This window comes from Lissotriton helveticus, chromosome 2_1, assembly GCF_964261635.1.
Source record: "Lissotriton helveticus chromosome 2_1, aLisHel1.1, whole genome shotgun sequence".
In the NCBI taxonomy this organism is placed as follows: Eukaryota; Metazoa; Chordata; class Amphibia; order Caudata; family Salamandridae; genus Lissotriton; species Lissotriton helveticus.
The window spans coordinates 199,606,316-199,621,253 of NC_136059.1; the positions used below are offsets into that span (position 1 = coordinate 199,606,316).

At 45.4% G+C, this 14,938-nt stretch overlaps 1 protein-coding gene across 1 annotated transcript in view; it reads left to right on the top strand.

Annotated features, from left to right (window-relative positions):
• The first annotated feature begins 1,585 nt into the window (after nucleotides 1–1,585).
• Nucleotides 1,586–14,938, top strand: part of NOL6 (nucleolar protein 6) — a 471,490-nt gene continuing 458,137 nt past the window's right edge. Inside the window, exon 1 of the mRNA XM_078674724.1 lies at nucleotides 1,586–1,736. Coding sequence (XP_078530850.1) covers nucleotides 1,698–1,736 — 39 coding nt within the window. The 5' untranslated portion in view covers nucleotides 1,586–1,697. The remainder of the gene's footprint in view (nucleotides 1,737–14,938) is intronic.

Sequence of the window (14,938 nt, forward strand, 5' to 3'; positions counted from 1 at the left end):
CCTCTTCAGATACGGGATTGCAACAACATCACATTGGGATCAGCATCTTATACTATCATGGCACTCGAGAAGGGTGTGTTTGGGACACTGGGTCCAGTATTCACCATTCTGAGTATTCTTCACAAAGAACGTTTGTTTCACTAGGACTTAAACATTAATGATAAGTGAGGCAAAGGCGTTCATTAACTCTTGCTCATGCATTGTCCCAGGTGAGGGTTCTGGCCAGCCTGCCAGTAGCTGCCAAGTTTTCAGATTGCTATATGTGACATTTTCATAATTTCATTGTAATTATAAGTCAGCCACTGCAGTCGTTTGCACCAGTTTAAGATCTTCTTACAGTTTCTTGATCTAATTTCTGACATTTTTTGTGTTTCCCTCGTCTAAATTGCTTGATTTTATACTCGCACGAAAATGTCACTCATACTCGTTGAAATGTCACTCATAATTACATTGAAATTTTGAAAATGTCACACATAGCAATCTGAAACCTTGGCAGGTATGCTTCCCCCAAGCGCCTTAGACCCTTCCGGGTGAGTAGCGTGCTATACAAGTGATATGATTGATTGATATGGGCGTAACACCCCAAGCGGTCTACTGCACATTAGTTAGAGCATCTGGCTACTCCTTGCCAGAGGATGCAGTGGATGTACATTAGGGTGACTATTATTAATCAGGAATGCTAATCTGCTACAGACATCACGCTTGGACCTGTGAAACTCGGCTACTATGATTTTTTGCTTAAAAAACCATGAGTCTCATGCCTGAATCTGGTCTATTGGCAAGTAGGCTAGAGCCACAATAAAAGTTAGGATACCCGATACGCAAGTGGACAGGGGAACACACACAGGAGCATTCCCTTCTCAATAATAAGTAAAACTGAGAATTATTTCCTCCAACCTTTTACCCCTCAGCCTAAAAATGTTACCCCTATCTGCCTTTCCCATCACCAGATGCCTATTGCCGAAAACAACTAATACAAAAAATTCAAATAATAAAAATAGATTATTAGCATCTTCCTGTACCACAGAATTATAGATTTCTGTGAGAGTATATTAGATCCAGAAGTTATATGTCGGAAGTAAATTGTTTAAAAATCAACCAGTGATGTTCTCTATAACATTATAAGAATTTCCATAGCCTTTTTTAACCTTCAGTTTCATAATTGTGGTAGATTATTTTAAATGAGGCCTTAAATGATGTTTTAATACAATATGTACCATTACATTTTCAGGATTTATGGTTTAAATATCGCTAATAATCCTTCTGGAACCAGAAGCGGTATACTGTATTTAACAAATTAGACCTTACAAGATGGCCGCATCCTTAACCACATTACTCTGTATATGCGCCGCGTTGTATTAAATGCCGTTTTCTTTCTCAATGACTTGTTACAGTGAGAAAGAGGGTGTAAACTGAAGGGAAAAAACTACTACGGGGAAGGGAAAAACTACTACGGGGCAAACACACTAGTTTGCCCGCCCACGGAAGGATCTGTTAGCCAATGGAGAGCTAACTTTCCATCAGCATTAACCAATCAAACTACAGTATATTTTCCCAGCCCCTGTGATGTATGGGAATTCTGGCAGGGGAGGCGGGGTTATACCAGCAGCATGGTAGTGTGGCTCTCACATGTGTAAGTGTGCTGTGCAGGCAGGAACAGCTCACAGGCGAGTAGCAGAGAAACTTCCAGCACCAAAATGAAGAGGAAAGCCGAGCAGCCACTCGCTGCCGGGAAGGTACATTGTCTGAGTGCTGATAAGGTGTAGATCCTGAGTGCTGAGGTGGCACCGCTGCACACACGATATTCATAGTGCAGGGTCTGTCCAGTGTTTTGGTCCTCATGGATGTCTGTAGAGCGGGTCTGGTACTGGGTGACGGTGAAATAGATGCCGGGCATCTGTGCAGATGAAGTAAATAAAAAATTAGCGGAACTACTTAGCCGAAAGTAAAGTAGAGTTAGATAGCCCGAGTGTTGGGTCTTTATAGTGTGTGAGTGCTTTGTATGCAGAGAGCCAGGGTGTGATGAGAAGGCACAGAGAGGCATATAAGCTGATGGTAGAGGAGCTACAGAAACCCAGGGTTGAGGTGTAGATTCAAGGCACCCGCCGTGTAGACAGCCAAAGTGTTGAGTATAGAGGCAGGGGTATTTGGGGCGGTGCAGAGGTAAGGTGCTGAAGATTGCAGAGGAGGTACAGTACTAAGGTACCGAGGAGGTACAGAACTAGAACTAGAGCTCTAGAGCGAGACCCTTTACCTTCAGTGCAGTATCTGACTGTAGCTCCTCAACAGATATTTACCAAATTCCCTAGCACACGTGAATTTCAAGTTAATAACAATGTAACAACAGTAACAAAGTAAATCCAGAAGAACACGTATCCACAACATAAAGTAAGTTTCTTAGAATCTTCAGTCTTTAATTCTTTTGATGATTCTTCTTAATATGTCAATTATGTGACTGGTCGATAGACTGAAGCCAACACGTATTTCGTTGCATACATGGTGAGTTAACCCGCAACTTTTTCAAGTCTATTACTTTTCTGTGGTGAAACCGTACCGTACTTGGCATCACATGAGTGGTGGCGTCCAGGGAGATAAATTGCAGCGTCAGTCTTTGTTAACGGGACGCATCAGGATCCCTGAATGTGCAGTTACTTTATCTAAGGACGCCGCTAAAGACAGACACCCTTTGTGGGTTGGAAGCATCACCACAAATTGAAATTCACCACAGAAAAGTAATAGCCTTGAAAAAGTCGCGGGTTAACCCCCCATGTATATGATGAAACACGTGTTGGCTTTGGGCTTTCGATCAATCACATGATTGACATATTAAGAAGAATCATCAAAATAATTAAAGACTGAAGATTCTAAGAAACTTACTTTGTGTTGTGGATACGTGTTCTTCTGGATTTACTTTGTTACTGTTACATTGTTATTAACTTGAAATTCTCGTGTGCTAGGGAATTTGGTAAATATTTGCGTTGCAGCTTGGGCTGCAGTCTTAGGAGAGGTGGGTGACTCTCTCCTCTTTGTAGGTAGCACCTTATAACACTATTTCATATCAGGATAAGTTAGTGAATATTTCCAGCAGCGCCTTCCCTATGCCCAATACCACTATTCTCCTGTGCTTTAGCTCCTCAACAGAGCCTGAAGAGGAGACCATACAGAGACAGGGACTGTTGGGGAAGTGGAAAACTAAAGTGCTAAATCCTTAAAGAGCCAGAGCCCTGCGTGTACAGATCCTCGGTGCTGTACTGAGTAAGATTGTTCAGGAGGTACAGACTGAGAAGCTGTAGGGCCACACACTTTTGTGGAGGCTCTCCTTTCACTGGCATGAAGATCAATGTTCACCAATTGACTTTCAGGCTGGAAGCCTCTTCATTGTGTTCACGCATTTTAATCAACCTAGGCCCTGCCCATTGGGGATTTCCATAAAGTTGGAACTTCCCATATTTAGGGAATTTATATTAAGATGGAAGAATCTTGACTGAACAGAACAGAAATTAGTGATCTAGTATTGTATGCATCAAAGCCTTAAAAAGCCTTCGTTGGACCCTACTATTCCGGCGCACTTTAGGCCTATATCCCTCCTGCCCTACCCAATAAAAATAGTGGAAAAGGTGGTCAGTAAGTCCCTGTCAGGATATCTGGAAGACAATGGCTTATTGGACAGGGACCAATTCGGCTTCCGCCCAGGCCACGGAACAGAAACTGCATTGGCAACCATGCTGGATACCCTTCGAATGCGAGCCGACAATGGTAATTCCTCAGTCCTGGTGCTGTTGGATATGTCGGCCGCATTCGATACGGTTAGCCATGCGGTTCTGTTAAGTAGATTGGAAAAACTGGGCGTGAAGGGCAAGGCCCTGAGGTGGATACAATCTTACCTAACAGACAGACAACAGGTGGTGACCTTAGCACCCTTCTCATCTCCCAAGTCCAAGGTCTGTAATGGAGTTCCTCAGGGCTCCTCGATCAGCCCTATTCTTTTTAATCTTTATTTGCAGCCTCTGATCCCCATGATCAAATCCTATGGAATTGATTTAATAAACTACGCCGATGACACCCAATTGGTGTTCTCCCTAGAAGGAAAACAGGCGGTGACCATGGAGACCTTTCAGGACTGCAAGAGTAGGGTCTCCGGGTGGCTGAAAATAAACTCCCTCCAATTTAACGAAGGGAAGACGGAGGTGGTTTATTGTTCGTCAGCCAAACTGAGTCACCAACCTTCTTGCGAGATCAGGCTTGCGCCGGGAGCTGATCCTTGCATCCCAGTGAAGACTGTGCGTAACTTAGGGGTACTGTTTGATGCAGATCTCCAAATGACCTCCCAGACCAATAAAACCATCAGTGTCTGTTTTGGATTGTTGAAAGCACTCAGACAGATTCTGCCCCTTTTGCCTGATGAGTCTAGACCGCTAGTGGTCAGGAGTGTGATCCTGGCCAGACTGGACTATTGTAACTCTCTATATCTAGGAGCCCCCTTATACATCTTACAGGGGCTCCAGAGGGTCCGGTCTATAGCGGCTAAGCTGGCTCTCAAAAGACCTCGTAGCTCTTCCACTACGTTGGCGCTTAGAGATTTACATTGGCTGCCAATCGGGAGCAGAATCGCATTTAAGTCCCTATGTATTGTGTATAGAGCCCTGCACAACATGGGACCTATTCCCTTACAGGAAAGGCTCACCTGGTATAAGCCTACAAGGTCCCTGCGCTCCTCCAGCTTGGGTCTGGCAGCAACTACCAGGATTAGGAGATCAAGGATGGGAGGCAGAGCTTTCTGCACTTCTGCATCTAGGCTGTGGAATGAGCTCCCCCAGAATATCAGGCAAATGGACACCTTGCTGGGGTTCAGAAAGAGCCTGAAAACATGGCTGTTCGTCAAAGTTTGATTTTTTCCTGAGCCTATCTAACAGTCCAGGCGGTTTGTTTTTGTAGGACATGACAGCCAGTGTATTGTTTGTTTCCATCTGACTACTTCCTGTTGGCGCCAGGATACCCGTAGGGTGACAGTTGCGCGTTACAAATAATAAATACAATACAATCAATCAATCAATCAGTGACACTTATATAGCGCGCTACCTACCCGTAGGGTCTCAAGGCGCTGGGGGGGGGGGGAGGTGCCGCTACTGCTCGAACAGCCAGGTCTTCAGCTTCTTCCTGAAGGCGAGGTGGTCTTGGGTCAGGCGCAGGTCGGTCGGGAGGGAGTTCCAGGTCTTGGCGGCCAGGTAGGAGAAGGACCTTCCTCCCGTAGTCGCTCTTCGGATGCGGGGGGCGGCGGCGAGGGCGTGGTTGGCTGATCGGAGGTGGCGATTGGGCGCGTAGAAGTTGATTCGGCTGTTGAGGTAGCTCGGACCCTGGTCGTGTAGGGCTTTGTGTGCGTGGGTGAGGAGGCGGAAGGTGATTCTTTTGTTGACGGGGAGCCAGTGGAGGTCTCTCAGATGTCCGGTGATGTGGCTGGTTCGTGGGATGTCGAGGATGAGTCTGGCTGAGGCGTTCTGGATCCGCTGGAGTCTCTTCTGGAGCTTGGCGGTGGTACCGGCGTAGAGGGCGTTGCCGTAGTCCAGTCGGCTGGTGACGAGGGCCTGGGTGACGGTCTTCCTGGTCTCGGTGGGGATCCACCAGAAGATCTTCCGTAGCATGCGTAGGATGTTGAAGCACGCCGAGGAGACGTTGTTGACTTGCCTGGTCATGGAGAGGGAGGAGTCCAGGATGAAGCCCAGGTTGCGTGCATGGTCTGTCGGTTTGGGTGCGGTGCCCAGGGCGGGAGGCCACCAGGAGTCGTCCCAGGCGGAGGGTGAAGAGCCCAGGATGAGGACCTCCGTCTTGTCAGAGTTCAGTTTCAGGCGGCTGGTCGTCATCCACTCGGCTACATCTCTCATCCCTTCGTGCAGGTTGGCTCTGGCGGAGGCGGGGTCGTTGGTCAGGGAGAGGATCAGCTGGGTGTCGTCGGCATAGGAGATTATGCTGAGGTTCAATACAATACAATACAAGAAAGTGCACATGTGTAGAGAATAGAGAAACATAACAGGGTTACATAGGGTCCAATTCGGTCCTAAAGAAACCTCCGGACTCCCCTGGGGGCCAGCTAAGGGCTGAAACATGTCGACCTGACCTGATGTGGAGACGGGGCACCATAACAGGGCCACAACTGTCCCATTTTGCTTTTTAATCATCCCTCCTCCACCAAATCATGTCTAGAAAGGTATGGATGGTAGGTGGTAGGTTCCCCCTCAGCCCTGAATGAGGGGCTTGCTCGTCATTAGAGAATGCTTTGGCGAACGCAGGATGGCCAATGATTAAGCATTGGTGTGGGATGTGTGAAGCTATCCTGTTAATTTTTATAAATACCCATAGAACTAGAAAAGTGTTATGCCAGTAAATTAAGGTCCACCCATATTAAACAGAATTCCTATACAGCAGGGTGATTGAGTCCATAATTAGGACTTTAATAATAAGGGTGCTTCTATTTTTTCCCATGAAGAACAGAACTTCGTCGGCATACCCCTGCCCTCACCCCAGTGAAATCCCTTTATTTGAGCGTCTCATCCGTCCTGGTTCGCCAGCGGCTTTGTCACCTAGGCAAAAAAGAGGGCCAAAATGCGGCAACTCTGCCTGGCACCATGTTTGATTGAACTGAGCTAAGCGGAATATATTCACTTTGACTTGATCATGGGGCTACCATACATGATTTGGGTACACAATAAAAAGTGGGAGCCAAACCTAATTTGCCAGAACATTGTGAAAAAGAAAGTTTAATCAAGCACATCAAACACCTTTTCAAAGTCAACCAGCTGCAGGAGTCCCAGAGCTCATTCACCTGTGCAAAAGCTATTTGAACCCAGCGAATGCAGTGCCTTGTTCCCCGATTGGGTATAAAGCCACTCGGATCTGTGTGTCCAGAAAGGCAATCATTTCTATCCAGAGAGTATCTTGGCAAAGATCCTTGTCTCCGTGTTTACTAAGGAGATCTGGCGGTAAGAAATGCAAGCATCTTGTTGACATCCAGTTTTTAAAATGTTAACAAACGTTGCTCAGTGCAGATCAGATGTTTTCAAGTTCCTTGTGGTACATACTTAATAAATGTGGGAACCGGAGCAAAGTAATTCCTTTATATTATTCAATGGGGAATCCATTAGGGTCTGTTCTGCATTGGCCTTAGTAACTTCCTCTTCTATCATAGGTCTATCTAATGTGTCTTTCCCTTGATTGTTTAAAATGTTATGCTCCAGTGAGGAAGATTATCTATGAACGGAATTCGTCTAGGCAAGCTCATGCAATTGACAGCCCAGAGGAGGTTTTGGCTCAATTTTGAAGTTAGTTGACCATTTTGCTCGGTTTGTGTTTGACAGCCCGACCCTGCACAGACGTCGTGTGAGATTATTTCTCTCACACACTTCACCGTTGACAGTGAAGTCACCAACACTTGTTGGTGAGTACGAGTTGTTCAACTCTGTTACGGCACCTTAGTTAAGGTTTTGGTTTCTTACTTAAACATCAGTAATACTGTGATTTCACGGTTTTCAGTGAGCTTCTGGAATTTACTGGACGTCGAGTTTTTGGTTTGCAGTGAGTCTCACGATTGTTTTATTCTTTTTCTCACCATATGGATTATGTTTCACCTTGCGCATGTGAATTGTGTCACACAGACCAGTGGATGTTAGTAGGGTATAGATTGCACGGTGATGTTTAGAACTGCATGTCGTTTCATTGCACATTTTTCTATTTCAATTAATTTGCACTTTCTTTCTTTGTGGTTTCACATTTCTTGCGCTTGGCCGCTTTGCTTTAACATTGAGCAGGGTCCTCTACTCTTTTTGATGAGTTTTGTGTAAAATTATAGGTCATCACTAAGATTATTATTTCTATTGTTGATAGATTCCCCTGATGAAGGGCTATCCTGTTATGCCCGAAATGCATTGGGATGTTTAAACATTTGGATGCTGCTGTGAAGCACTGCGTTTATGTTCTACTCATCTTATCTTGAAGAATGTGAATTAAACTTCTTCGGATACAAGATACCAAGACGTGCTATTTTGTGAATTACTTTTGTACACTGTTTGTTTCATTTGACGCTGTTCTGATTATGATATATTAAGCTAATAACTGTATTTATTACCACAGCTTATAACTGTTTAAGCGTCTTTGACGCCTTTCGTAGTGCATTGGGTCATTCCAGATCACTGTCTGGATATTTTCTTTTCGTGTCAAGTCACAGTAGGCTTGCAGGGCCTCTCACTCGGTGCACACATTGTTGTGAAAATTGTTGATTTATTGGGCTGAGTTTATAATATGCTGATTACTTTTCACTATTGAGTGCATTAAGGCTGCTATTACCTTGACTGTTTTCTTAACTTTACTGCACTGCAGCCACTTTGCACCACCACTGAAAAAAATATAGGTAACTTTCATTATGTCGTCTTTCGATGACATATTACATCTCACAGAAAATAGAGCACACACTAAAGTATATTCATCTGCAGAAGCCAATGATATTTATGGACTCCTCAAAGAGGTGAGAACCTTTGACACCACCTCAGGACCCATACAACCGCAAATAGGCCAACTAGAATACCTCATGCGTAGGGAAATTAATCAGCGCCTGCATGCCACCACGCTGATCCAGTACCATAAGGCCAGCCGCATTCCTCGCGGCTTACGTATAGCTATTAAACCAATGCTTTTTAAGATGAACAGGAAATTTATGGACAAGTGGTACGCGATTCTCAATAAGTGCTCCCTTGATCTTATTGTAGAGGAGCTCTCACAAGTCTTGGTTGGCTTGGAAGTCGAGATCAAAGAACTCCAATCGAATCTCACACAACGCATGGAGGCTGATCCCTTAACTACCACACTTAATGACATTAATGCTCGTTTGGATTCTTATGCTAAAGACATCCATGAACGCAAAGTGCGTAAGTTTCGCCGAGACACCATCGATTATAAGCTCGATGAAGTTTATTCCTGGGCTGAGGTATATGCCCAGAAACGTACCTGGCAAAAACAAGGTCCAGCTTCATCTGACGAAAGTCTCGCATCTGTCACTGATACACAGCTTACCCGCCCGCCGGTACCTGTGGTCAATCCACCAACAGACAGTGAAACTGCTGGTAGCAGTGCCAGCGGCTCTAAGGTTTCTTTTTTGTCCACAAGCCCTGCGGCCAACTAGCCACCGACACAGTCAGTCACAGAAGCAAACAAACGAGGAGAGGGCACTGATTCAGGCAAACCAAGCCGCAAAAAGAAACATTAGTCTTCAAAATCTCCTCCAACACACTCACTGACAAACAAATGACCGTTCTGAACAAAGGGTGTTCGTTTGTGCCTACGTTCCATGCTAAAAACCTAGACTCTCAGGTTGATCTATACAAATTCACGAGGAAACTTAGGCTTCGCCATTTTTTCTCGAATGTAATTGATACATCAACATCTGCTGACACAGATGAGCTTCTTGAGTTTAAACCAAAAAGCACATTTGTTTCACCAGTCTCTCACAAGACGATTGATCTGTTTGAATCGCTTGTTAAACAAGACTTGGCTAAACTACCCGCCGGTCCTAATTTCACCTCTAATCTTACTCGCAGTGACAAATCCGTTCTCAGATCCTTGCGATCTGATAGTTCATTACATTTCACTAAGGCCGACAAGGGTGGTGATGAATGCTAGTAGTTATGTTTCTAAGATTGATATCATGTTGCAAGACACATCCACATACCTTCCTTTGCCACATGATCCCACCAAGGAATTTCAAGCTGTGCTTGAATTTTTTTTACTTCTTGCTTTGGAAATGAAATGGATTAGCAAAAAGACTAAGCATTTTCTAACAACCCGGTTCCCACACAGGCCTCTACTCTACATGCTACCCAAGATTCACAAGAATCTGGTGGATCCCCCCTGAGGCCGATTGTCTTGGGGTGTGGTTCGATCCATGAGACTTTAGGGCACTACCTTGATACTTTCCTCCAGCCGATTGTTCTGTCTTGCCCATCTTATGTTCAAGACACTACCCATCTGCTCAACATTTTGCAAGACCTTGATATACCTACAGATGGTGACACCTAGTTATGTACAGTGGACGTTGTGTCTTTGTACACTTCAATCCCTCACTTGGAAGGGCTTGAAGCTGTTGAATGGGCTTTGCTCAGACATGAAATTGCACGCCCTGATCGAGTATTCCTCATGGAAATTCTTCACTTTTGTTTGTTTCATTGTTATTTTAAATGGAAAGACCAATTTCTTATACAGTCAAATGGTACATCCATGGGCTTTTCGGGAGCCCCCAGCTACGCAAACATTTTCATGTTCAAATTTGAGACTGCGCATATTCTTTCAAACTCGGATTGGAGCAGAAATTTGATTGTTTACCGTCGGTATATTGACGATATACTGATAGTATGGCACGGGTCACTGAGGGAGCTTGAATGTCTGATATTTGATCTTAACGTAATTAATCCTAGAATTCAATTTACTCATCAGATTGAACCTAAAAGCATCGCTTTCCTTGTTGTCAAGATAACATTGACACCTCCAACTGTTGAAACATCTATTTTTCAAAAATCCACTTACCGCAACAATGCGTTGCTCTATCGCAGTTTCCACGCATGGTCGCTTAAACGCCATTTCCCTTTTTCTCAGTTTCTGAGAATTAAACGCATTTCCTCTAACACTGAAGTGGGCATGCAGACTATTCACAAAGCTAAAGAAAAATTCTTGAAAAGAGGATATCCTCCCACCGTTGTCGATCAGGCGGCTGCTAGATCTTCAACTTTACTACACACGGATCTCCTTAAAAAATCTGTAAAGGATGTTAATCCCAATAGACAAGTTTTTGTTTCAACGTATTCGACCCACTCCAAACTGGTCAAAGCAAGTATATTGGACCGATGGGTCCTACTTCCGACTGAACCTGATTTCAAAGGGGTATTTTCAGAAAATCCTATTTTTGCGTTCAAAAGATCACGTAACCTCAAAGAATTATTGAATAAATCTCTTCAAGAGTGCACTACATTTGCGAGAGGGTTATCTAAATGTAGAAATTGCTCTCATTGCAATAATGCTATCACTGGCAATTCTTTGGCACATCCTCGTTCTGGCAAAAAGATCACTTTACGGCATAACACTAATTGTAATAGTCAACATGTGATATATTACATCAAATGTCCATGTGACTTGTATTACGTGGGGAATAACGGAAAGAAACCTCCGTACCCGTTTAACTGAACACAAAAGTCGTATTAGAAATAATTACGCCAGCTCACCCGTTGCTGTACATTGGAACACCAATCAACATAGTATCGCTCAATTGTGCTTTGGGGTACTTGAACAACAACAACCGTCACCAGACAAGGACATTACGAAATCTCTACTACAACGCGAGGTTTATTGGATCTGGTTTTTGCAAACCTTATCCCCTTTAGGGCTGAATGATAAATTTGATCTGTCTTGCTTTTTGTAACACTGTTTGTGCTTAATACTGTTGCTTGTCTGTAGTACTGTTCTTTGTATAACATTGATGCTTATCTATATCACTGATATCGTCAGATTATTCTTGTTTCATTGACAACCGCAATGTTAACCATTATTATATATCCATCATTGTGAATGTTCTTTTCTCCACTTGAGGATTATCATTGTGTATTACTGCTTCTTTCTGTTACCTTGTTCTTGCAAATGTCGTGCCAGCGCATTTTAATTATTTTTCATTATCTATTTTTCATTAGCTATTTTCCTTTATTCATTCTCCTTTTCCTTGCGTGGTGGTATCTGTGTCTCTACTCTTTTCGTTCTTTTTATAGGGTTTAGCATCTTTGGTTTGCCTTACGAGACCGTTCTTTTTATAGTGCATAGTATAGTTGGTTTGCCTTACGAGACCATTCCAATATGGCCGCCGAGTCTGGCTTGGAGTTTTCAGTCCTTCTTCTAATAGTTGACTGTGTCTGTCCCTATAAATACATTGGGTTTCACTCGCTCTCTTAGTCGCTAGCGTATGCTTCAAGCTGCCGGTTTCTACGGAGTTGCTGATAGATTCGTCTAGGTAAGCGCATGCAATTGACAGCCCGGAGGAGGTTTTGGCTCAATTTTTAAGTTAGTTGACCATTTTGTTCGGTTTGTGTTTGACAGCCCGACCCTGCACAGACGTCGTGTGAGATTATTTCTCTCGCACACTTCACCGTTGACAGTGAAGTCACCAACACTTGTTGCTGTTGGTGAGTACGAGTTGTTCAACTCTGTTACGGCACCTTAGTTAAGGTTTTGGTTTCTTACTTAAACATCAGTAATACTGTGATTTCACGGTTTTCAGTGAGCTTCTGGAATTTACTGGACGTCGAGTTTTTGGTTTGCCAGTGAGTCTCACGATTGTATTATTCTTTTTCTCACCATATGGATTGTTTCACCTTGCGCATGTGAATTGTGTCACACAGACCAGTGGATGTTAGTAGGTGTAGCATACGCATTCTAGTTGTTGCACGTCACGTAGGCGTGACGTGCGACGGCGAAGTGAGAAGCTGCGCGCGCAGCGTAGGCAGAGCGCGCGAAGGGCAGAGAGTGATCGGAAGCGCCGGCCGGCGCTCCTCTGTGACTTGTACTTGCCAAATAAAGTCTTTACTTACTGATCAAGCCCAGTGCCATTATTTACAAGAGAGCGACTTTACAGTGGCGACGAGGACGGGAGGCATCCACTGGCACCCTACAGAAAAAAAAAAAAGAGGAAAAAAAATCGAACCTCCACGTGATCTGCAGCTAAGCAGGCGACCCCCAGGCCACGGGGGGGACACAGCACGGAGCGGCGCTACTGGGCCAGTGAGTGGAGAGCACAAGGGGGCAAAGCAGAACCCACCAAGGAACACAGGCAGAGGAGCGTGGCAGTGCCACAGCAACCAGAGGGGCGGCGCAGTGGCCAGAGTGGCTGCGCTGCAAACCACAGAACACCGATCACCGCAAATACCTTCCAAGCACACCGTGGAAGGTAAGAACAGCGCTGGCTGCCAAGGAAGAAGGAGGGGGGACTGGCACTAGGAGTCCCCAGGAGGACGCTGATACAGAAGTAAAAGACAGCACCCCAGGGAGCCCCACCAGCAAGGCCGTCAAAGCGACAGAGAGCAAGGAGGTGAAGATGAGCACGTCGGCAGGCTATGCAATTGCACCGGTGCAATTCCTACCAAAACCTGGTGAACCCCTGATGAAGTGGGAGGATCGGAAGGAATATATTGATAATTTCATAGGGGTCCTGGAGGACGAAAATGAAGAGAAGTTCACCCCCCAAAGGAAGAAACGCATCTTGCTGCTGAACCTGGGACCGGACGGTCTCAGGATTTACAAGAGTCTGGTGCCCAAGAAGAGAGAGGACACGGATAAGGATGTCTATGCCCATGCAGTAGAAGACCTGGATGAGAGGTACCGCCCCACCATATGTGTGTCTGTGGATAGGTTCAACTTCCAGCAAAGGAAACAACGGGCTGGAGAAACCATAGAGGAGTATGTAGGAGCCTTGAGGAAATTAGCGGCCCCGTGTAAATACGCACTGTGGGAGGATGAATTTATAAAAGACCAGATCGTGATGCACACTACGAGTACACAGGTCCAAGACAAGCTGTGGGCGAGCGGCGACACCACGCTCAAAGAAGTTATGGTCATAGTAAAGAGGGCCGAGCTTGCTAGGAGGTGTGCGGCAGCAACCAAGAAAGACGTGGGCACTCCGACAATGGTGAACAGAATACAAGAAGGAGACCACCGTAAGGACCAAAGAGGAAAAGACTCAGCAGCCAAAGGTACTAGCAGGTGGCAAGGGAAACAACCAGGGAGTGACAGCAAGAAATCGTGTTACAGATGCGGCAGTTGGTCCCATGATGCCCGTGACAGAAGATGTCCTGCGTTCAGAGCCAAGTGCCTACACTGCGGTATCCTAGGCCACTATGAAAAGGTGTGCAGGAAGAAACATTCGAAGGAAACAGTGAAATGTGTTGAGCAAGGTGAAGAAGATCTAGAAGAAGTAGCAGAAGAAGAGGTGATCACGGTCCTGTGCATATACGACCAAGTGATGAGCATAGAAGGGAGGAAATCCACAAAACCCATCCTGGACATGTCAATGGGAGGAATCACCATCACTGTGGTGGCGGACACAGGATCCCCCTTCACCATCATCCAACAGGCAGTATGGGAAGAAACATTCAGACCCAGGTTGGGACCGGAGTTGGAAAAGCTAGACATCAGACCGGTCACTTACAATGGGGATCGCATTCCTATGTTGGGGTTCCGCCGCCTACTGTTCGAATTCAGGGGCCGGTCAGCATGGTGCAAACTGTACATTGCAGAAAAGGGACCCTCGGTCCTGGGATGGCTTGACCAAGGGGACTTAGGAATTAAACTGGACCCAGGAGGGAAAGAGCAGATTTTACTGACTGAGCAAGAAGAATGGCCGAACATGAACAAATGGAAGGAGAACTACCCGAAGGTATTTGGTGGCACAGTGGGACGGATGGAAAACTTCCAACACAGGATTGTACTCAAGGAAGGAGCCATTCCGGTAGCCCACAAGGTGAGGAATGTGCCGATTGCGGTGAGAGAAGCAGTCCAAACTGAACTCCAAGAGTTGGAAAAGAAAGGAATAATTGAGCCGATAACATGTGCTGAATGGTTGGCGCCCCTGGTGGTCGTAATGAAGCCAAATGGGAAGGTCCGGCTCTGCGTGGACCTGAGAGAACTGAATAAGAATATCGTTGTGGAAAAATTTCCCCTCCCCAGAATCGAGGAAATGTTGACCAAGACCAGGGGGGTGCAGTGGTACTCCACTATCGACTTGACCTCGGCCTATCACCAAATTGCACTGCACCCGGACAGTAAACGGCTCACATCCTTCATCACCCCGTTTGGGTGTTACCAATTTTGTCGGATGCCTTTCGGGCTGGCCTCAGCAGCCGCTGTTTTCCAGAAAATGATGCAC